At 38.0% G+C, this 24,845-nt stretch overlaps 1 protein-coding gene across 1 annotated transcript; it reads left to right on the forward strand.

Moving 5' to 3' along the window:
* The first annotated feature begins 934 nt into the window (after positions 1–934).
* Positions 935–23,832, forward strand: AFM (afamin). The gene is made up of 15 exons (XM_038556310.1): positions 935–1,123; positions 4,884–4,932; positions 5,241–5,373; positions 6,076–6,287; positions 7,273–7,405; positions 8,211–8,308; positions 9,099–9,228; positions 11,911–12,125; positions 15,643–15,775; positions 18,367–18,464; positions 19,490–19,622; positions 20,404–20,627; positions 21,456–21,588; positions 22,795–22,856; positions 23,666–23,832. Exons 1-14 carry the CDS (start codon positions 1,036–1,038, stop codon positions 22,828–22,830), a joined length of 1,815 nt encoding a protein of 604 aa, XP_038412238.1. The 5' UTR covers positions 935–1,035; the 3' UTR covers positions 22,831–22,856; positions 23,666–23,832.
* The last annotated feature ends 1,013 nt before the right edge of the window (positions 23,833–24,845 follow it).

The following is a 24,845-nucleotide window of genomic DNA, read 5'->3' on the forward strand; positions in this document are numbered from 1 at the left end:
GTTTGGCGCCTGCCTTTGGCCCAGGGTGTGATCCTGGAGACCCGGGATGGAATCCCGCGTCGGGCTCCCTGCATGGGGCCTGCTTCTCCCTCTGCCTGTGTCTCTGCCTCTTTCTCTCTGTGACTATCATAAATAAATAAAAATTAAAAAAAAAAAGTTCAGGATCCTTGTACTAGAGAAGACTGTTTAGAACCCAAAATGTGCTCCTTACTAGTGGGTTGCTATTGTTTTCAGGCCCTTTTAGTGGGCATAACTAAAAAATGGACTTCCTGTTTACCATGTACTTACAAATATTTCCATATTTAGGATCATTTCTTAGTGTAGATTCTCAGAATTTGAGTGATTGGCTCAAACAATATGAATATTTTCAAGATTATTGATCTTTATTATAAACTTTTTATTTTATTTTATTTATTTATTATATTTATTATATATATTTATTATTTGTATATAAATATATATTTATTATTTATATATAAATATATATTTATTATATTTATTTATTTATTTATTATAAACTTTTTTCCAAAAGCTTTGATAATGTGAGACTTGTTTTATTATATGCTTTCCAAAATTAGACATCTTAATTATTTTCTTTTTTCTAATTGTGTCAGGTATATAAAAATTATACTTTTAAAAATTTAATTTCCTTTGATTTCTAATGAAAGTTAGCATCTTTCTAGTTGTCCTCCCTCTTTGACGAATTATTTTAGTCCCTTTTCCTTCAGCATTTGCAATGGTTTAAGATTTTTTTTTCAGTTGTCTATTTGATTAGGTATTGTGCATACTTAACCTGTGGACTTTTTTTTTCTAACTCAATAGATTTTTCCAGTAAAACACAGAGATAATTTTTTCCTAGTTAATAATTAGCAAAAAAATCTGCAGTGTGATCAAATAAAAATCAAACGTGAGGTATATGAGAAATAGGTTAGACAGGTTACTTTTTTACTAATAGTGTCAAAGAATAATATAAAAACTTGATCTTTCTCAGTTACATTACTTTCTTTTGTGAATGTGATTTCTTAAAAAAAAAAAATGAAACAGTTGAAACTTACAGGTTTTGTTATTTTCCTGTTCTTTGTGCCTGAATCTCTAACACTGCCCACACAGCCTCAAGACTTAGGTAAGAAATTTACTTGTATAATAGGTAAGGAATGACTATGTTGGGATAATTTCTAATTTTTTAATCTTGTTTTAATTCCATTTAATTTTTCACTCCCCCCCCCCCCATGAGTTTAAATATACTGGTCACATATGCTGAACTAACCTTCCCAGATTTTGTTTTGTGGTCATGTTACCCAATCTATAGACAGAGATAGTAGTTATAACACCCAGCAAATGATCACCAGCTTAATGGCAATTTAGAAAGTGTTGTTGCAATATATAATTTGGATTTGAAAATATTAGCATTTCTTGCAAATGTATGTGGTGTATGGTAACAGGGGAATATTAAATGTGAGATGGGATTTTTCTATAATCTTTGGTTGTCTAAAGTATCTCCCAACTAGGTGACAAACATCTTTAGTGTACGCAGGTCCCGGCTTCTTCCAACCGGACAGTTTATAAATAAATGTCCTCAAGTTTGTACACACTTGTGAATCTGGCCAAGGCAGTGTCATCCTGGGGGAAAGGGTGACATACATTTTTAATTCCCAAAGGGGGAACATTTTGAATTTCGTCTGTCTAGAAGAGATGATGTCTTTTTGTAATTGCTCTGGCATGGATGAAGGACTTTTTTGTAACTTGTGCAAAAGTGCCATGAGCATTGCAGCGGCCCTGAAGATGTGGATTGTGTCGGACTTAATTTCATACTCCCCACAGTGCCTGCTAGTGAGACCAGTCACCGGGCTTAAAGAATGGTCATTTCTGAGTTCTTCTCCTTTGCCCTTTGTAGTGACTTCTTCAAAAATCCTGTTGATTTTTGTCTCTTCAATATATTTTGCATCTGTGCTTTGCATTCCCAGTACTTCTAAAAAAATTCATGCCTTGCTGATTTCTTAATAGAACAATTGGAAAGGTCTCCTAATGGGCTTCTTGCTTTTTTTCTATTCATCCATTCATTCTCCCACCTATCTATTTGGCAAATAGTTATTGTCACTTTCTCTTTGTCAGGCTCTGTGTCTATTTCTAATCCCTGCATATTAGATATACCACTACCTGGCTGGTATTTTGTAGCAGATAAAATGATCATATTATGTGATACCTCATTGTGGTTTTGATTTGTGTTTCCCTGATGATTAGTGATGTTGAGCATCTTTTCATATATCTGTTTACCATATGTATGTCTTCTTTGGAAAAAATATCTATTCAGATCCTCTGTCCATTTTTTACTTGGATTCCTTGGGGTTTTTTGTTTTTTGTTTGTGTGTGTGGTTTTTTGTTTGTTTTGTTTTTGTATTGAGTTGTTTAAGCTCTTTATTTATTTTGGATATTAACTCCTTAATATCATTTGCAAATATCTTCTCCCATTCAGTAGGTTGCCTTTTAATCTTGTTGATGGTTTACTTCTCTGTGTAAAAGCTTTTTATTTTGACATAGTCTCAATAATTTATTTTTGCTTTTGCTTCCCTTGCCTCAGGAGACACACCTAGAAAAATGCTGCTAAGCCTGATGTCAAAAAGATTATTGCCTGTGTTTTGTCCTAGAGGTTTTATAGTTTCAGGTCTCACCTTTAGGTCTTTAATACATTTGAGTTTATTTTTGTGTATGGTGTTAGAAAATGGTCCAGTTTCATTTTCTTGCATGTAGCTGTCCAGTTTTTCCAGCGCCATTTATTGAAGAGATTATCTTTTCCGTATTGTATATTCTTACCTTCTTTGTCACATATTATATGTGACCATAGAAATGTGAGTTTATTTTTGGGTTTTCTATTCTGTTCCATTGATCTGTAGGTCTATTTTTGTGCCAGTATCATACTATTTTGATTTATAACTCTGTAATATATCTTGAATTCTGGATTGTGATACTTCCAGTTTTCTTCTTTCTCAAGATTGCTTTGGTGATTCAGAGTCATTTGTGGTTCATATAAGTTAGATAAGAAATGACAAGCATTGGTGAGGATGTGGAGAAAAATGAACACCTGTACACTACTGATGGGAATGTAAATTGGTGCAGCCTTGTGAAAAGCAGTATGGAGATTCCTTGAAAAATTAAAAATACCATATGATCCAGTAATGCCGCTACTGAGGATTTACCCAAAGAAAATGAAAACACTAATTTGAAGATATATATATATATCCCTATGTTTATTGCAGCATTATTTGCAATAGCCAAGATATAGAAGCAACCCAAATATCCCTCAAAAGATGAATGGAAAAATAAGATATGGTGTATATATATAATGGAATATTACTCAGCCATAAAAAAGAATGAGATTTTGCCATTTGTAACAACATGGGTGGAACTTTAGGGTATTATCCTATGTGAAATTAGTCAGACTGAGAAAGACAAATACCATGTCATTTCACTTATATGTGGAATCTAAAATACAAAACAAACAAAAAGCCCAGACTCAAATAACAGAGAACAAACTGGTGGTTGCCAAAAGGAAGGTGGGTAAAGGAATGGGTGAAATAAATGGGAGTAAGAGATATAAACTTCCAGTTATAAAATAAGAAGTCATGGAGATGAAAATCACAGCATAGGGAATATAGTCAATAATATTGTAATGTTATATGAATGGCAGATAGTGACTATATTTATTGTGGTGAGCATTAAATAATATATAGAATTATCAAAGCAATATGCTGTACATCTGAAACTAATATAACACTGTATGTTAATTATACTTCCATTTAAAAAATAATCATATTTCTATCCTATATAAATATTTCCAATGGGTCTTTATGGCTTCTAATTGAAGCCCAAACTCTTAGGCTTTATATGCAAGACCTCTATAATATGAATCCAAGTGTCCATTCTTTATGACCCACGCTCTCATGAAAGGAGATTAATTGACTTTCTTCAAATACATCCCAAGATTTCTTACCTTTGTGATTTCACTTACAATATTCTTGCCACATAGAGAGATGAGCCTCCTGATTTCTCTGCTAGCTGATATCTTGTACATTTTTTTTTCAGACTCAATTCATATGCCACTCTCGCTATCATCCTTTTCTGATTTTCTCACCCAGGGATCATGAAGCATTCCTGTCATATACTTACTTACATTACTTTAGGATGTCACGATACATTCTAAATTGGATTATAGTCATATTTATAAGTTACTTGCACTATGAGAGTACCTAGAAACCTGAGGTCCAGGGGAGATGTCTTCATTATCACTGATTGCCTTTTATTCTCCAGCACAATACCTTGCAAAAGTAAGGACTCCATAAAAGTAGTCTATACAGACAAATATAAGTGTGCTGTGATTAAGATATACTATTTGGGAGGGAATCAATGATTTTAGACTAGTCCAAAGTCCATCTAAATATCTGTGTCTGGCTAGCATTATAAATGATACCAGCTACTAGCACACTATGGCCTATCTTGTTGGGCCCTGTAGTAGCATTACATCATATATCAGTTAACTTTCATATTATTTTTCTAGTAATACCTGATAAATACTTAGCATGGAAATGGTGCTTGATTTGACATTTGTGACTAAGAAGCCATCAATGGCAAATCTAAAGTCTGGTCAATTTGAAATTAATTTAAGTCAATTCAACTTAATGAATTTCTCTTGAGTACATTGTAAGCTATGATTAAGATCTCAAATTTGGTTCATATGACTTTTCTCCTTCTTGTTAAGTATGCCAAATTATTTTCTATAATTAGTTTTCTATTTTACACTTGTAAATGTAGATGTCACATATAGTTATTTTGTGGGAAAATGTTAAAATACTGAGATACATACTAACTTAAACATCGTTGCTTTTCAGATGATGTCATTTTCACGCAGAAATTTATAGAAGAGAATGTTGGATATATGTGAGTTTCTCTAAACTATTTTTGATGATAATGGTGTTTACATGAGCTTATTTGATATATTCCAGAAATGTTAATGCTTCTCAAAAGTAATTCAATTAAATGGAAGCTATATTTAAAAAGTAAATACAGCATTACTCATAATATTCAGATGAGACAGCTGAATTGCCAAGAAATTGCAAAGTGTATAGCCCTCACACTTTGATAACTTCCTGAGACTGGTCAGCAAGTGAATGTTTCTATGAGTTTTTGTTGGACAGAAGTGGAAATTCCACAGGTGATCATGGTGTACTCTGTGTGGACTGTTGCAGCACTATCATCGTATTTGCTCAATATGTTCAGGAGGCCTCCTTTGAAGAAGTAGAAATGTTGGTAAAAGCCATGACAGAATATAGAGATAAATGCTTGGTTGACATGACACTCCCAGTGTGTTCAAAATTAGCTGTAAGTAAATTGTTTGCGTTTCTTAAACAAATAAGCATATTTGTTAAACAGAGAATTTTTGGCTTGAAATATAAAAAAAGAGATGTTCTATGCTCCCTCATTTTTAATTTTGCCTGAATTTGGAATTTAGGATAAGGTCCTCTCCTTGGATACATGCAATTCTGTATTCTGTTGCCCCAGAGGAATTGGCTATGAGATTATGGTCCATGCCATATGCATACAGGCAGGGACGTAGCAGATAGTCTGACAACGTGCACAGAAGGACAGAGGTACCATCCTTAGCTGCTTTCTCAATATATACTCTATTTTCACACAGCTTTTTCTTAGCCTCTGCCAAATAGCGTCACCATCTGCATTTCTTGAAGGCTACTACTAAACATTACTGCTAATACTTTATCAACACATTCACACTCTGACCCTATCACCTTGAGAGAAAAGGATAAAAGCTGTTATATTAGGGAAATGTAAGTAGCAAAGGAGTAAGAGGTTGAAGGGCCCCAGGATAGAGTAGAAAACATTTTCCAAAGTGTGGGATGGTTGTCACAGGTGTGGGTACCAATGCTTTGTTGACAATACTGGGAAAATTAGAATCTCTTTCCCAAAGGGGGACACTCATCACTCGTTGTGTTCATTGTGTCATCTCAGAAGGTTGTAAAACTTTACAACGAATAAAAGATGTCTTTTACTTTTCTTGTTGTCCAGAATGATGTTCTACTGGAAAATATATGTGCTCTGGAGGGACTGCCACAAAAGCATAATTTTTCACACTGCTGCAGTAAGGTTGACTTGGAAAGAAAACTTTGCTTCTTCCATAATAAGAAAGCTGATGCCGGATTTCTGCCTCCTCTTCCTACCCTGGATCCTGAAGAGAAATGCCAGACTTATAAAAGTAACAGAGAATCCTTTCTAAACAAGTAAGTTTTCTTTTAGTGGAAGAATTATCTAATTGAAGAATTATTCTTAGCCTGAGTCCAAAATCTAATCCAAAGGAACATAGCTGGTTTCATTGATGGATTAATTCATGTAATGTGTATTGTGAGTCACATTCTGTGCTCAGCATTGAGGATGAACAAGGTATGAAATCGACTTTCAAGATCCTCTTAATAAAGATACATATTTATTTTCTAACGTAGAAGGCCCTAACGGTGCCAAATGGTTACTGGAGGAAATAATCTAGTTTTCCCAAAGGGAAGGTGCAGCTCTTTCTTTTTTTAAAGACTTTATTTATTTATTTGAGTGAGAGAGGGAGGAGCAGACTCTGTGCTGAACAGGGAGCCTGATGATGTGGGGCTCAATCCCAGAACCCTGAGATCATGACCTGTGCCAAGAGCAGATGCTTAACCGACTGAGCCACCCAGGTGCCCTAGGAACGTGCAGCTTTTACTGAGGGTAAACATTAAATCAATGGATGTTTACCAAAAATCTGTTTTCAGAAAAAAAAAAATCTGTTTTCAGTAGTGCAGTAATTGCAGAAGCACAGACTTTTTCTGGAAAGCTGGTGTGCTCATTGAAACTTAAATTACAAGTGTATTTGAATGAAAGCAAATAAAATCCTGGAATCTCAGTTGGAGTGTGCATTGGTAGCTCTTCCTTTCATGTGGAAGGGATAGCTGCTGACCACTGGAGCAGCCATAGTTCAGTGTTCAGGATGAAAACTGTCATCTTCACTCTGATTTGGGAGTTGGCAAGTTAATTGATAAAACTCTATTAGAGAGTAGATAATGTTGCCTTATTTTGAAGGCTTCCATAATGGAAAGTCTTTCCTCTGAGTTTTACAACTTGATCTTCTTGTCTTTTCCTATCTTTCCTTTCCCTGTCTTCTCACCCTTTGTCTACCATTTTCTTCCTTTCTTTCCTGTTTTTACCCTTTTCCCCTCTTCTGTCCTTTTTCTTTTATAGTTATATCTATGAAGTTTCCAGAAGGAACCCCTTTGTTTTTGCCCCTACACTTCTGACTGTTGCTGCTCGTTTTGAGGAGATGACTAAAACATGTTGTGAAGAACAAGACAAAGCTAACTGCTTTCGAACAAAGGTGAGTATTGCATTTATTTCATTAAAATGATAAGGGATCACCCCAAACTGCAGATCCTTACTTAAAGTTAAATTATAGCAAAGGGTTGTTTACCATTTAGTAGTCCTTTTCTTGCCACTTTCACTGGTTTTTTTCGATCCTTTGTCCACCTGCTGCTGATCTAAATTTCTTACTACCTGAGACCCTTGAAAGACAATTGCCTATTTCCAGGGTCTTTCTTCTAGCATTGTCTTCCTTGGAAATTGGAAGAAAGCCCTAGTGAGTGAATATCTAGCGTAAAGATGGCATTTTACCTTTTATTCTGGGGGAAGCCCTCTTTTGGCTACCCATAAAATTTAATCCTCATCTTTCCACCAAGCATGATTCAGTCATCAGGAAGACTGGCCTAACTTCTATAATGTGCCACAAATGCATATTTCTTTTCTTTAAAAGATTTTATTTATTTATTCATAACACACACACACACACACACACACACACATACACACACACAGAAAGAGAGAGAGAGAGAGAGAGGCAGAGACACAGGCAGAAGGAGAAGCAGGCTCCATGCAGGGAGCCCGACGTGGGACTCCATCCAGGGACTCCAGATTCACGCCCTGAGCCCAAGGCAGACACTCAACCGCTGAGCCACCCAGGCGTCCCGCATATTTCTTTTGATATATAAACTTATTAGGATAAAAAAAACGAAAAGACCTTCTGTTTCTGAGCAAATTTTGGAAAACTTGGTTGATACATAGTTATGAAATAAGAGAATAGTGACATTTTGCTCTTGCTTCAATAGAATTTTCTTTTTCTCCTTCAGGCAGAACTTGTCATACAGTATTTAAAAGCATCATCTTCTTTTCAAAAAAACGTCTGTGGGGCACTTATGAAATTTGGCCTGCAAGTCTTAGAATCCATGTGAGTTTCAAATATATGTCTTGTCTTTGCTTATATTTTCTCTTCTGTGTCCTGTTTTTGTTAACTTGTTGATGACTTTTTATTTTTACTTTTCTTCAGAGGTGTTGAGATGATTCTCAGTCCACTCGGGTAGCTCAGAACTGGGACATTAGGTCAGATAAGAGAAGAGCTGGGAGAGGGAGAGACCCTAGAGAGAAAGAGGGTTACTTCTGAGCTACTCTTTGGTTAGTTGGGAATCTGAATTGGTCTGAGAGTTCTCAGCTAGGCTTTATTATTTTTATTTTTTTTCAGCTAGGCTTAAAATGGGATGTATCCATCCATCTTTGAATTTGGTGACCAGGAAACAACTTTATAAGGATAAATTTCATCTCCAGTGCTCACCCTGACCAATTAGTAATGGTGCTATTGCAATGTCTTGAGAAAAATTCCAAAATCTCAAACAGATCAGCAGGAAAGAGTTCTGGGATGGATTATCTATGCCTGCTATGAGCTCAAAACAGGAAGCTGTGGTCCTGACAAAACGTGTTTTGCTATAAAAATTATGGAAGGGACCATATATCTCAGCCCTTCTTATCCTGTTCCTGGTCTAGGACTCAAAATATCAGCCTAGGAGTTTCTGAGTGACCCTGCAGGCTGTGCCACATATAAACAGCCGTTTGGTAAAGATATCTGTGAATAAAACGAGGGTACCAATTCTTATTGCAGCTACTTAAACTGTATCAGCAAAGAATTCCCTCTTGTCTTACTTGCTATCCAAATTGTTTTAGTGCTTTATCAATTCTTTTTCCAGAAATGTTGCTATACTTAGTCAAAAATTTCCCAAGATTGAATTTAAGGAACTTACCTCCCTCCTAGAAGATGTTTCTTCCAAGTACAATGGATGCTGTGAAGGGGATGCTGTGCAGTGCATCCGTGACAGGGTAAATATTCTCTAAAACAAGTGAAAATAGTGATTTGGGGCAGCCATTTTTTTATCCTGAAGTTGCCCTGATATGTGACTACTTTACCACATGAAATAAGAATGTTAATAAGGGGGGGGTGGGTGGTTCGGTCAGCTAAACTGCCTCCTTGGTTTTAGTTCAGATTATGATCTCAGGGTTGAGGGATCCAGGCCTGAGTTGGGTTTTGTGCTCAGCAGGGAGTCAGCTTGAGGATTCTCTCTCCCTCTCTCCCTCTTTCTGCCCCTCTCTCTGCTCTCTTTCTCTAAAATAAATAAATAAATAAATAAAAATAAATATTTTAAAATGGTAATAAAATGTCAAATAATGACATAAAATAAATTAAAAAATATTAACAAAAAGCTCAAATAAAACTTTGGGGTTTTTTATACATGAGATTGTTGTTAGATTACTCAACAGATTCTGTTTCATATGGTAAATGTCCTTGACCTAAAATTTTAAGGATTTAGAATTTGTGGACATTCATTTAAAGCAGATTGAAGTTTTCTTTAATATTGCACATCTTCTTTTAGAGATATTAAAAATTAAATAGTCAAGCTCAGAGAATGATTTTTACCACTGTAAAGTAGTTCTTGTCAAATAAGTGATGTTAAAGTAACTCCTATGTTATTCTTTAAAGTGACTTTCTAAGGGTATATGCTGTTAAATATATTGTTGATGGTTTAAGTTGTTAATGCATACAAAAGGAACACAATTTCATTAAAAATATCTCACCTTCCGAGGTGCCTGGGTGGCTCAGTCCGTTAACTGTTCAACTCTTTTTGTTGTTGTTGTTGTTTGAAAACTTATTTTTATTTATTTATGATAGACATAGAGAGAGAGAGAGGCAGAGACACAGGCAGAGGGAGAAGCAGGCTCCATGCAGGGAGCCCAACGTGGGACTTGATCCCGGGTCTCCAGGATCGCGCCCTGGGCCAAAGGCAGGCACCAAACCGCTGAGCCACCCAGGGATCCCCCTGTTCAACTCTTGATGTCAGCTCAGATCTCATCTCAGAGTCCTGGAATCAAGCACCGCCTCAGGCTTCCCACTTAGTAGGGAGTGTCCTTGTCTCTCTCTCCCTTGGCTCCTGCTCTCTTTCTCTCTTTAAAAAAAAAAAAAAAAATCTTAAAAAAAAAAGAAAAGAAAATATACCCTACTTTCTTAGTTGAAATGAGGGTTTTTCTTAGCAACCTTTAATTAGTTTTACTATTTTAAGTTCACAGTGAAACTGTATGTTAATTAACTTGAATCTTACAATATGAAGATACATATATTTTATTTCAAGCAGTAGACAACAGAATTATTATTATTTTGTGCTTAATCAGACTCCAATTAAAAGCAATCTCACACGCTATTTTTTATTGTTTGATTATGGAAATGTGGGTTTATAATATTAACTATTATATACTGAAATAGAATATAACTGAAGATTTTTTTGGTGAAGTTTGTAGCTGAAGCTAAGAGATCATATTATGTCCCTTAATATGTCTTCTTTTAATGCCTTCATGGAGAAATAAGGGAAGTTAGACTGCAGTTTGTTCAAAACAGAAGTGAATCCCAGACGTTAAAGAGATGTGCTGCCAGAACAGTGATGGCTTTCAGTAAAGTGTGTAGATATTTGCAAGGACTGGCTTCCTGGTTCTATATGGCTTGTTGGAAACATGGTGCCAACAACCCCAACCCCGGTTTGTTTTTTTGTTTTGTTGTTTTTTTTTACTTCAACCCAGAGAGCTTTATCCCATTCTCTGCCTTCAGTGTTCACCAGAGGAGGAGGAAGAACAGCTTGGGCAAAGTCAGAGGGGCCTGGAATAGCTTGATATTTTCTGGAACTCAGCAGAGTACACGTGAAAGTGGAACAGAAAGGAGGGAGAATGTGCAGACTGATATCGGAAAGTCTGGAGGAGAGATTAGGGGCCAGATCAACTTATTAAAAAGTATCCAACTAACGTGTAAATAAGGAAACTTCACCTTCTCCCTTATTCCCACAATTTTTTTTTTTTATTCCCACAATTTCATGGGGTGAGAATTGAGATGAAGTGTAGAGAGCGGGTACAGTAAGGGTTTTTGTTTTGTATATTATTTGACAATTTGAACAGCTTCAAATGAACAGTAACCATAGGAAACTCATAACGATGAGTAGGATAGCTTTTTTTTGTTTGAGAAGTCTTCATCTGGAAGTTGCCATAGTAGTTCATTTGTTTATCATTTTTTCATTCACTCATCAAATACTTATTGAGTTTCTGCTGTGTGCTTGGCATAGTTTCAGGACATGAGAGAAGACGTCTAGGATTCTAGATATTCTAGTCACATGTCTTGGGTGGCCTTCATTGAAGGAGCATGAAACAACATTTAGAATTTAAAATTACAATATATCAGAGAAGTATTTTAAAAATTAATATTTTACAATAAAATGTGAATTTATAAGTATCTATTTTTGTAATTATATCATTTTAAATCCCCAGAAATAAAACCTGCATTCATGTGAAAAATTCATGTGTATTACATTAATACAAAATTTAAATACTATGATCAAATCATCTGATGAGGCAATTCTAGATGTGAGGAGCATGGTGGGCTTTGCATGCAACCATTTATCATGTAGGAAAATCCAGCCCTGAAGAAATGAGGAAACTAAAGTAATTTTTCATTCTTCTGTCATACAGAGCAAGGTTATGAACCATATTTGTTCCAAACAAGATTCCATCTCCAGCAAAATCAGAGAGTGCTGTGAAAAGAAAATGCCAGAGCGTGGCGAGTGCATCATTTCCTCAAATAAAGATGATAGACCAAAGGACTTAGGTCTAAGAGAAGCAAAATTTACTGAAAGCGAAAATGTGTGTGAAGAACGAGATGCTAATCAAACGATCTTCATGGCTGAGTAACATAAGTCTATACTGAAATTTATAAGGCAAACAGAAACTTATGATTTGATCTATTTTGGCTAATTTGGGTGAAAGGAATGGGAACCATTTAAATCATTGGGTATCACATAATTTTAAAAAATCACAGCAACAGATAATGGCATTTTCACGTGATTTTAAGAAGATGCAACTGTGTTATTTAGGGACGGCTAACATTTATTGAGTACTTGATATGTGCCAGACAATGGGCTCAATACTTAATGTGAATGATCTGTTTTAATTCTCACAACAGGCATGTGAAACCAGTATGATTTCCCCCATTTTTTCAGATGAGTAAACAAAGGTACAGAGCAGCTAAATAACTTGTTGAAGGTTCACAGCTAAAAGCTGGCAGAGTAAGGATTTGACCAGAGGAAGTCTGGCCTAGGAAGTTGCAAGCTGAATTGCCATGCTCTGCCACTCCGCAGTCGTTCAAGGAAAACTAGTGGACTTGGAGCTAAAGAGACCAGATTTGAGTCTTGGTTGCATCACTTGAACAAGTTAGCCTCTCTCTGTTTTACATCATCATACATAAAATTCATATGAGAATATTCATTCATTCCCACTTTATTGGTAATGAAATATAATCCAGGCATTATACATTAGACATGGCCTTTATCCTCAGTAAGCTTTCATCAACAAGGGAATGTGATGTGGGAAGAGACAGACTTGAGAAATAAATGAGTGCGAGACACGTTCTTTTATTTCTGATGGCACTATGTAATCTCTAATGGAAAGACAGAGGAGGAAGTGGTCAAGTATACCTGGGAAACCTGGAAAGGCTTGATAGGGAAGAGGTGCTCAAAGCCATTTTGGTTATCCAGACAGAAGAGACAGATCATGGATAGAAGTATAAAACCACTGGATGTACTTGTGGCTTCGTATAGGGTATTTGCAGTGACAGAGGAAGGTAGTGAGAAGTATATGTGGTCAGATCACACCGCAGGCTAAGTAATGAGAAGCCACTGAAGGGCTTTCCCTGAAGAATAAGGAAGGACAAAATCACTTTTGTTTTTTAGAAACTTCATCTGGAATGAATCCCAGTTTGGGGCTTAGGTGGTTGGGTAAGTAGTTTTCAGATTCAATGAGATGGGAAGTATGGGTCGAAGGTTTTGTGGGAAAGAGAATATGTTTGAATCTGACCACGCTGATTTTGAGATACTCATGAACTAACCAATTGGGAAGTCACAAGACAATTCTTTTTACTTGAGTATAGTTGACACACAATGTTCATTAGTTTCAGGTGCACAGCATAACGGTTTGACAAGTTCATGCATTATAATAGGTTCACCACCAAGTGTAGCTACCATCTGGTCCCAGGATCACTATCACAATACCATTCACTGGATTCCCTATTGTGTGCCTTTTATTCTTGTGACTTATTCATTCCATAACTGGAAGCCTGTATCTCCCACTCCCTTTCACTTGCTTTGCCCATCCTCCCTCCCCCCACTCTGGCAGCCATCAGTTGGTTCTGTGTCTTTATAGGCTAATTCTGCTCTTTGTTTATTCATCTGTTTGTAGTTTTTCTGTTTTGGGTCTTTTTTTTTTTTTAAGATTCTACTTATAGTGGAATCATATGGTATTTGTCTTTCTCAGACCGACTTATTTCATTTGGCATGATGCCCTCCAGGTCCAACAAGGTGGTATCAAATACCACGAGACAGTTTTATATGTGAACCTGGGGCTCTGGAAGACACGGGTTATTGAAAACTTACCAAATTTTAAGTGCTTCTCATCCACTAACCAGTTTTAACTTTCAAAACAACTCTCTCAGGTTAGAATACTTTTAATATCCTCATTTTACAGGTGAGGAGACTGAAGCACAGAGGTTAAGTAATTTGTTCCCAAGTCGCACAGATAATATGTGGTGGAGCCAGGAATCAAACGTGAGCAGTCTGGCTGCAGACTCTTGTTCTTGTAACCGTTGTGCTCTTTTGCTTCTCATGAGTTGTGGGCATTAACTCAGATTAAGCTTAACAAAGTGTTAGAGGTAGTGTGTTTCCCTCGTACCTAGCACATGTGCTCCCCAAATGGAAGCAATTTATCAGCGTCATCATCATCATCACCATCTTATTACAACATAGTGTTTAAGGAGAAATCACAGAGCAACAGTGAGCACGCTAAGCCAGAAAGGGATGTTTAAGATTCAGTCTTTCTGGGTGTAAACATTTGACATAAGACCTCAATGGATCTTCCAGGCTAGGGGAGGCTTCTAGGAATTTTTTTGTTTACAGCCTTTCGATGGTGTTTTTTTTTTTTTTTTTTTTTGGTGTGATTTTATTACTGTAGAAAGTCCATGGCTTTCATTAGATATTAAGAAGAGTCCTTGATTCTCTGAAGGGTAAACACTGCTGCTTTAGGGTCTAAGGATATATCCCAACAATAATATTGAGAAAGCAGGTGGAGAAGCAGAAGAGATGATGTCAGAAAAAGTAAGGTTAATCAGGAGAATCGAAGGCTGCAAAACAAAAGGGGATGTAGAGTTCCCTGAAATTGAGGAACTTTTGTGAGGTATTGCTCTCACCAAACATAGAAGGCCATCTTAACTTATTTTGAATGGAATAGATAAGATTCTTTTTTACGAAGAAGATTGTAAAGAGCACAGCTGAGGTGCTTAGAGGAGACACCCCTCTCCTGCAAGGAGAGTCAACTTGGCTTAGAAAAGAATGAAGTAGGCATCCCAGGAGACTCAGGCTCACATGTTACGTTTCCATTAACAGCAAGGTGCTTACCTGGTCTGGGACTTCCTTTTCTCAGCTGTAAAATAGTACTGATCTTGAGGACTAAGTGAACTTAAATAAGAAAAGTGTTTCCAGAGGCTCGGAAGTATTTCTGTATCTCTTATGCCCGGAGCTTGATCCAGTGCTAGCACCTACTAAGGGCTTAATAAGTGTTAGCCTCTTTCCTTTCGCTTTGCCATTTCTGCCCCGCATCACACTGCCTGGACCCTTGGAGGCTCTCACTGGGGCCATAGAAACCCCTGTCAGTGACTTAGAGCTCCAGGGTTACTCCCATATTTGACAAGTGATGGGATGAAGTCATGGGCACAGCTGCTTCCCAATCTCTCACCAAGGTGGCCCTGGAGTGGGGAGGAAGCCATACTTCCACCATCTCAAGTGGGATGTCTGAATGCAGTTTCCAACAGAATTAGACTCAATATGTATTTTCTAAATGATTGATGGCATGATGCACCATTTCTGATGTTTTACGCATCAAATCCCCTAATAATGAACTCAGAATAACCCTAATCATTCTGTCCTCTCAAGTAAAAGCACTGTTAGCTTAAAATATACCGTGGAAGAGAACCTTTGCAAAATGATGTCCTGTAGTCACAGTAGCCCCTGAAATCACTCCCTGAGCAAACCGGAGGAAGGAGTTAGCATTTGAAAGCAGAGTCAGTATCACAACCCCTGATTACTTTAAAAGGTTGCAGGATTTAATATTTTGTTCTTTCCCTAAGGTCTAACGTATGAAACATTTTACACATCACAGGTTTCTTTATGAACACGCAAGGAGACATCCAGAGCTGTCTACGCCGGAGCTTTTAAGAATTGCCGGGGTGTATGAGGAGCTTCTGAAAGAGTGTTGCCATACAGAAAACCCTCCCGACTGTTACCGCCGTGCGGTAGGTTCCACCGTTCTGGGCTCACAGAACTAAAAACACAGCCACACAACAAACACTTCAAAATTGGTATCAAAGCTTTACTACAGTTTAGGGGGTAGAAAATGTGATTGACCCATCTGAGTCTACTTTAAATACAGTGGGGCTGATTCTTGGGCAGATTGAAATGATGTTAGGTTTCTGCACACTGTCCTGCACTACTAATGCTGTGTGTTGACGCAAAAAACCCTCTTCCCATTCAATATTTCACATTTAGAGCTAGATTCGTGTACTCGGCATTTTATTGAGCCATATTCGATTTTCTATGATTATAAAGTAATAAATGATTATCAAAGCTGATTAGGAAAGTGCCAAAAAAGTTGCAAAGATAAAAATAAAAGCTCTGATACTGTCACTGAGAAATAGCTATAATTAAGATTGTCTTGCATCTTTTCTAGGCATATATGCACATGTGTGTGTGCCTAACAATAAGATTAGAATAACAATCTCTTAAGAAATTTTGGGATCTAGTTTTTAAATTTATTTATTTATTTATTTATTATTTATTTATTTATTTATTTACAGCAGGGGGAGGGGCAGAGGGAGAAGGAGAGAGACAATCCTCAAGCAGACACTTCGCTCTGCTGGGAGTCTGATGCCGGGCTCAATCCCAGGCCTCTGAGATCATGACCTGAACTGAAATCCAGAGTTGACTGCCTAACTGATTGAACCACATAGGTGCCTCTGGATCTATTTTTTTAGTTACTATCATAGAGAACTTTTTATGTCATTAAACAGACTTCAAAATGTACTTTATTTTATTTTTTAAGATTTTATTTATTTATTTATGAGAGGCACAGAGAGAGAGAGAGGCAGAGACACAGGCAGAGGGAGAAACAGGCTCCATGCTGAGAGCCTGATGTGGGACTCGATCCCAGGACCCCAGGATCACGCCCTGGACTGAAGGTGGCACTAAACTGCTGAGCCACCCAGGCTGCCCTTGTACTTTATTTTAAATGATCAAATCTCATCATCATGATTTATTTAAATGTTCTACTGTGTGTTGGACATTGTGAACATTTAGTTAGGTTTTTAATTTTATAAGTGACCCTAAGTGAGTATCTCATTCCATTCATCTCTATTAATATTTATGATTATTTTCCTAAGATTGACTTTAATAATTTCCCAGGGAAATTATTAGGTCAAAGCATATAGACTTAAAAAAAAAAAAAAAACAGCACTTGATACAAATGCCCAAGTTACTTTTTAGAAAGTTTTATTTGCATACAGTCCAACAACAGTGCTTGAAAATACATCAGGGGCACCTGGGTGGCTCAGTTTGTTAAGCGTCTGCCTTCAGCTCAGGCCATGATCTCAGGGTCCTCAGATCCAGCCCCACATTGGGCTTCCTGCTCAGCAGCAAGTCTGCTTCTCCCTCTCCCCCCGCTCCATTTGTACGCTTGTACGTGCTCTCTTTCTCTCATAAATAAAATCTTAAAGAAAAAAAGAAAAAGAAAATACTTCACCTCTGCCTTCACCACCCTAGGAAATTAACTGCTAGATTTATATGTAAAAAATAGTGACTATGTTTTAAGCATTTATTTGATTTTTAAATAAAGTTAGGTTTTTCCCACATGATTTTAGCTAGTGTACTTATAAATTTCTTGTGAACAGGTTGCTCATGCCTGTTATCCATTTTCCTATTGAAATTAGTGTGTTTTAGTATCGATTCATGTGTATTCCTTAAGTATTAGAGAAATTCATTATTTGACATTTCTGATTTGTTTCTCATTCATTTGATATGTGCTGCTTTTGCTTTATTTAAAAAATTGTATCCGCTTGCTATAAAAGCCAGTTTACATTCATCCATATTTGAACAGTGAAGAGGACCTGACTTCCAGTCTAGCTCCACCACTGTCCCTAAAAGGAATCTGTTCCTGACCTTTAAATGAATCACTAACGTGTTAGAAAATTCGTTTTTCATGTGGAGGCACAGTTTGCCTCACAGCATCCGTCCACTGGTGTGTACTTTTTCTCTCTGGTGGCCACGCAGTAGATCTCCAATTTCATGCTAAAGGAGACAGTTTGTCAAATATTTCAATACAATTATTTGAGTTTTTAAGTTCCAATTCTAACTGATGAAAACGAAGATCTAAAATAAAGATGAATTACTAAATTTATTCTGTAATTAAAAGTGTTCTATAGCAATACTTACTAGCTGGGTCATTCTAGGCAAGTCATCTGACTTCATAAGCCTGATTTCCTTTATGTAAAAATGAAAGACTGTCCTGGCACTTGAAAGTGATTATCAAGTATGATCATTGTCAACATAACATTTGACTTGTACTTCATAAGCTGGAAAGCTCTAAAAAATGTACAAGAGGATGATGAAAAATTTGGATCTTCAAATTTTAGTAAGAGCCACATCTATGTTTAGAGCTGAAAAAATTTAAATTTTTACACACTCATAAAAAATCTACTCTCAATTTAGTAAGCAATATATGTAATGATAGTTTGAAAATACTGTGCAAATAAAACTATTTGACAAGTTGACATGAAGCTTATGATTAAATTTTAGATAAGATGTTCATAACTATGATTGCTCTTATTTTTAGGAATACAAATTCAATGAAACAACTGAGAAAAGCCTCAAGATCGTACAGCGAGAATGTGAACATTTCCAGAATTTGGGGAAAGATGACCTGAAATACTAGTAAGTTGTTTGCACAAGTTGTTTAACACTTGTGACCAGGATAAAATAAAGAGTGCCACAAAGTGTCAAAAATTCAGCTCTGTCCTTCAGTTATGGTAAATCTATAGATTGGGAAAGAATAAAAATACAAAAGTCAAGAATGCACATTAGCCTTGCATATTAATGGAATGCATATTCAGCCTTTAACAGGAATGAGGCTAGAAATGAAAGAAATACAAGATTCTAGGAAATTGATTCTCTAGTGCCTTGGTTTTTACTTGCTTTTCTCAATCCCAAACCAGAATCTCTGGATTCTGCCCCATTTGGAAAGGCTTGGTAGAGAGAAAAATTCAGGTCGTTATAATTTCTCAAGTAAAGATGGTTTGCCCAGAATTTGAACTCACCTTGCCAAGTTCATAGAAATAATTCTGGATTTGTTTAACACTTTGATATTTATTTTCTTTTAGTGCTTTTGTGAGCATTAATGAATAATACAGTTTATTCTGGATTTTCTTAATTAATGACCAGGCTAATATAGTGTGTATTTAAACCAAACATCTTTGAATCAAAATGCAGTTTGAAAAATATGATTTCACTCTTTCTGTAATCCGGCTGGTAAAACTAAGCCTGTTAAAGATATCAGTTTTCTTTATCTCAGATTATCCTTTTCCAACATGTATCTATTAATTAAATTCTCCCTTTAAAATATTTACTAACTATGCAAGCAATTTCAAGCAGGATTTTACATACCAACTAAGGTATTGCTGCCAGGGAGCTCCTGTACCTGCAGGTAAGACAGGATGAGCAAACCTGAGAATTTCTGAGATTACCATGAAATTAGGAGGAAGCCAAAAATGCAGAATCTAGGAGGCAGGGTATGGGGAAGTAGGGAGTGAGGAAGAGTTCTCTGCCATTTCATGAGAAAGCTGAGGTTCATGTCCTTACTTTGGCCGTTCCTAGCCTTGAAGAGTTAGGGTTTAAAGTAGCTAGACAAGGGAAAGTAGGTATCTGTTTCTGTTTAGAACCAGAGACAAATGTTCTTTCAGCTACATTGTCAAGCTCACAAAGATAGCCCCCCAGCTCTCCACTGAGGAACTGACCTTTCTTGGCAAAGAAATGGTGGCGGCTTTGACCACCTGCTGCACATTGAGTGAAGAGTTTGCCTGCGTTGATAATTTGGTGAGTATGGTCCATGAGCCTAACTATTCCTTAAAAAAAAAAAAAAGACATCTGCCACGCTCATTGATCCATAGCAGTTATGCAGTTAAGTTATACGCCTTTCTTCATTGTTTTCCACACTGTTAAGCAAGGAATGTCAAAATTTGGGGGGGCGGGGCTCACCACATCACAATCCTAAGAAGCGAAAGGGATTGTCTTATTTTCTTGGGGTTCTCCAAATCATCTTACTTCTATTTTTTAAATTTATTTTATTTTATTTTATTTTATTTTATTTTATTTTATTTTATTTTATTGAGAGAGAGCGAGAGAAAACAAGAGAGAGCAAGCTGGTGGAGAAGCAGAGGGAGAGGGACAAGGAGACTCCATCCTGAGTGCAGAGCCTGATGCAAGGCTCCATCCCAGTACCTTGAGATCATGCTCTGAGCCAAAGTCAAGAGTCCATCACTCAATGAACTGAGCCACCTAGGCACCCCTCTTACATCTTCTTATTACTTATTTGTTATTTGTAAATTGTTAGGGCAAATGACAGAAATAGCATACTGTTTCAGAATGATTACACTAACAAGAAATTAATATATAGGGATTTGGATTGCAATGGCTTGAAATTTTATTATAATGCAAGTTTCTACTTTGCTTTGGATGTAGTATCACGTTTACAAAAGCATGGGTTTTTCTGAGTACAGTTAACAGTTACCATAGAACAATATGTTTCTCTAGCCATATTTCAAAACCCTATTCAAGTTTTAAAGTCATATCTGAATTCCAACTTTCATTGGCACAGGTGGATTTAGTTCTTGGAGAGTTATGTGGAATAAATGAAAATCGGAACATCAATCCTGATGTGGACCACTGTTGTAAGACCAACTTTGCCTTCAGAAGGCCCTGCTTTGAGGGACTGGAAGCTGATAAAACATATGTGCCTCCATCTACGTCTCAGGATTTATTTACCTTTCACACAGACTTATGTCAGGCTCATAATGAGGAGCTCCAAAGAAAGAAAGACAGGTATAAGCATTCTTTTTCATCCACCTTTCTTTCATCCTGAAGGCATGTAATGTATTAATGAGAAGATGTACTGTAATGCATATGTGGTTTTGGTGTTATAATCCTGTTCCTTCCCTCAAATTGCCCAATCTCTCCAATCCAGAAAAACACTGGAGGCTATTTATTGCTGTTGTTTTTAAGCCAAAACCTAGATAGTCTCTTCTTTTGCTAGATGTGGAGTGTCTAGTACACTGTGATTTGGAAAAGTGAGTTAGGGCAACCAGCAAAAAGGCTCATAAGTAGGTTCATAATGAACTGGACTTTCTTGAGAGAATGTCATAGATATTTGCTTAATGTTTGAAAACATGAGAGACCTAAAAGGGACAAGAATTTTATTTTCATCTTCTCAATCAGGCAATGTTATAAATGCTAAAGAATAAGCCTTTTTTTTTTGATTCAGGTAGTGTCTGTATCGAGTAGAGTGGAAATAGCATTCAGCTACTGAGAAAAAAGGAATAGAGGTTGTTTTGAAAATAAATCTTCTAGAAAGATCAAAACTAATCACATAATCTACAATACTGTACATAAGGAACACCTAATATATATCAATATTTTTTACATCATTTTGCTTATAATTATATAACCCTCCAGAGAATGTTACCATGAAATCCAGCCCACAAGTCCAATAGGAAAGCTTTAGGAGACCCCTTCAAAATGGAATATTTTAACTTTTTATAATCACCCAAATCAAGACCCTCAAGACGTGTGATATTGTGACCAGCACTTTGGAGAAGAGGGACTTAAGAAAGAAGTCTTTAATTAATTCTATTTGGTACCTCTGGGTCACAGGTTTCTTGTCAATCTGGTGAAGCGAAAGCCTGAACTTACAGAGGAGGAGCTGCGGTCACTGCTTGCAGATTTCTCTAACGTGGTGGTGACGTGCTGCAAAGCCGAGGGGCCGGAAGCCTGCTTTAACGAAGAGGTACTTCTATTTCTCTTCCACTGAAGTTCAGCTGGTATTCCTGGTTACATAAAATACAACTCCCAGTAGGATCCTGCTTCCCCCCTGCGAGGTCTCTGAGGCCTCTGAGAGCACAGCTCCTACGAGGCTGACATGCAGGTGCTTCTGTGGAAGGCCCTTGGCACCGTCTACCTGGTGACGACGTGGTGCGAGAGAAGATGTCAGGGGCACCCGGTTCTAATTCCAGTACTTTTGGTCATATACCTTAAACTGACCTGTACTTCACCATCTGTAAATGAGGATGGTGATAATTATCCTCGAGTATTACCACTGGGCCTTACTCTCCATTTTGAATCACTCATTAGCTTAATAAAACGAACAGCCAAACTGATTTGCAAAGGAAATCCTTATCAGCCCTAAAGGGAGGGGAGCAGGAAGGGTATCACGTATCAGTATGTGCAGTCTCCTGGTGGGCGGCTGTCTTACCTTCCAAGGCCTTGTCCCAGCATCCCTCAGGTGAGCAGACAGGTGTGGGAAGTGAGGAGTTTGGGGGTGGGGGGGCGCTGATGAGTGTAGCCAGGGGGACGAGAGGAGCCACACTCCCTGCTTGTTCTCGCTCCAGTGACTGGAGTCTCTCACCGACTTGTGGTGGTCTGGGATTCTCGGGCACCCATGAGTGCCGCCCCGACGGCGGGCTGCTTGGAAGTGCCTCCTCACCGATTCCCAACTTCCTTTCTCACTATTTCTTTCCTAGCGACTCTCACTCCCTCTCAGACTCACAATTTGCACACATGCAAATTCATGCCACTCATATCCTTCCCTGCGTGGCCACAGACACGTATACCCACGCACAGCTTTCGTTCTGGCCGAGAGCCCTCTACTTTTTCCAAATGAGCGCTTAATCTGTGAGGAGTTGTGTGCGTGTGTGTGTGTGTGTGTGTTTCAAATTATTGGCTTTTAAAACATATGTTTAATGTAATTAGAGGTTATTAATCAAGATCTAGCATTTACCTGAGTGAGTGTGTACGTTGAGGCCATGGAAAGGAGGGATGAATTCATCGGAAGTTCATAAAAGGGCCTTGAAGAGAGGGTCTTCATTGTCTTCCTGTACAATATAGGACGCCTTATTTTTTCTTTCCAAAATTCAAGGCAACATACTTCTCCAAATTCGAATAATAATGTCTCAATTTTTTCTATGTGTTTTTGTTTCTTTTTTCCCCCTCTCAGGGCCCCAAGGTGGTAGCCAAAAGCCAGGCTGCTTGAGAAGTACAAAGTAAAACCCACCAAAGGTAATACCTGCCCTCTAAGTCAAATGCCAAATGAAAAACCTGTGTGGTCACCTGGGCTTTTCCGTTCTGGTGCTTCCATGTCTATTTCTGGTTCATCCCATGTGCCTGGTGCCTCGTAGGCCCATCTTGGTCTTCTAACATCTTTCTGGGTGTCTACCGCTCTTTGTGGTGTGTTTGTGGTAGCACTTCTCTCACTATTCAAGCAGCTTTGCCGATTAGCCAAAAGGTACCCAGTCCTCTGTCTTTCTGCTACTGAGCTCAGCTGTCTGGACCAGAATGGAGAGGCAACTGTTTCTGCAAATACCGACAGCAAACCTGTCCTAAGAGTCTTGCTGCAGCAGTACTTACATAAATGAAAATCAATACCTTTGTGATTTCACAGTTATATAAAGGATGCACTCTTCTCTTCAGCTTATGTAAGACTCATATACAAACTTTTTTTAAAAATTTATTTATTTATGATAGTCATACAGGGAGAGAGAGAGAGAGGCAGAGACACAGGCAGAGGGAGAAGCAGGCTCCATGCACCTGGAGCCCGACGTGGGATTCGATCCCGGGTCTCCAGGATCGTGCCCTGGGCCAAAGGCAGGCGCCAAACCGCTGCGCCACCCAGGGATCCCCTCATATACAAACTTTAGGAACAAAATGACGTTCAGTGTCTAGGAAGAGAGGCCACAGAGAGTAGGTTTGAGTCTATGAGAAGCCAGCATCCTTATCACTCACAGTTTTCTGTATACAAGACTTCTCATCACCCAAATTACATTATTTCACATTCTTGTGCTGCATAAGACACTATGTTTTTTCCCCAGGTTTTAGGGAACAGAGAGGAACCCTGACTTACCTGCTTCCTGTCTGTCCTGTGGTGGATTTTATTTTCTGAGAAGAACCCAGTGAGAAGATTCTTCTGTAACCTCTATCTGAAATCATGTTCTTGTAGTGAGCAATAAACAATGAAATCATAAAGTTATTTCTCAAAGACTGATGTACTGTGTCAACTCGATAACCAAATTAATCAATCAAGACACATCCATTCCATCAGCATCCTCAGCCCACTGGCAAACGTACATGGCTCGAAGGAAGGCAGGGAACAGCAATGGTATGGGTGGGATCCTCACAGACGCTGTTCTTGCTGCTACTGGGTGGAAAGGACATGTGGAGCTGAGGGCAGGCAGCCTTCCTGCTGCTGCTGCTTCTAGCATTACCAGCTGGCACTGAAACACTGGCCTAAGTCCTTTCCATGCATTATCTCATGGAATCCTAACAACTCTATGGAATAGATATCATTTTTTTAAAATTTTTTTTATTTATTTATTTTTTTTTTTATGATAGTCACAGAGAGAGAGAGAGGCAGAGACACAGGCAGAGGGAGAAGCAGGCTCCATGCACCGGGAGCCCGACGTGGGACTCGATCCCGGGTCTCCAGGATCACGCCCTGGGCCAAAGGCAGGCGCCAAACTGCTGCGCCACCCAGGGATCCCATAGATATCATTTTTAAAAAAGATTTATTTGTTTATTTTAGAGAGAGAATGAGAGAGCACAAGTGGGAGGGGCAGAGGGAGAGGGAGAAAGAGAATCCTCAAGCAGACTCCCCGCCGAGCACATAGCCCAACCCGAGGCTTGATCTCACAAACCTGCGGTCAACACCTAAGCCAAAACCAAGAGTCAGATGCTTAAATAAGACACTCAGGCACCCCTGAAGTAGTTATCATTTTAATTTCCACTTTACAAACAGACTACTTGAGTCTTGGGGAGTTAAACTAATCTGTTCAATGTCATACAACTGGTAATTGGCAGAACCAAGGTTTGAATTTGAGTCCTCTAATCCCTGAACAAGATTCTTGACCTCTGTACACCCTACCTCCTAGGTGTGGCCATGTTGAATGACTTATAAAATCTGTCATTCATAGAAAGGGAGGAGCACCCAAGGCATCAGTGACAATGGCTCTTTCTCTTACTATTCCAAGCCGTAATTGCCGCTAATGTTGGAGA

This window comes from Canis lupus, chromosome 13, assembly GCF_011100685.1.
Source record: "Canis lupus familiaris isolate Mischka breed German Shepherd chromosome 13, alternate assembly UU_Cfam_GSD_1.0, whole genome shotgun sequence".
NCBI classification, from domain to species: domain Eukaryota; kingdom Metazoa; phylum Chordata; class Mammalia; order Carnivora; family Canidae; genus Canis; species Canis lupus.

Bases quoted from the DNA above. Each gene is read 5' to 3' on its own strand.
- AFM (XM_038556310.1), top strand. From the start codon at position 1,036: ATGAAACAGTTGAAACTTACAGGTTTTGTTATTTTCCTGTTCTTTGTG. The intron at 1,124-4,883 runs GTAAGAAATTTA...GTTGCTTTTCAG, and splicing joins CACACAGCCTCAAGACTTAG to ATGATGTCATTTTCACGCAG. The intron at 7,406-8,210 runs GTGAGTATTGCA...TTTCTCCTTCAG, and splicing joins CTAACTGCTTTCGAACAAAG to GCAGAACTTGTCATACAGTA.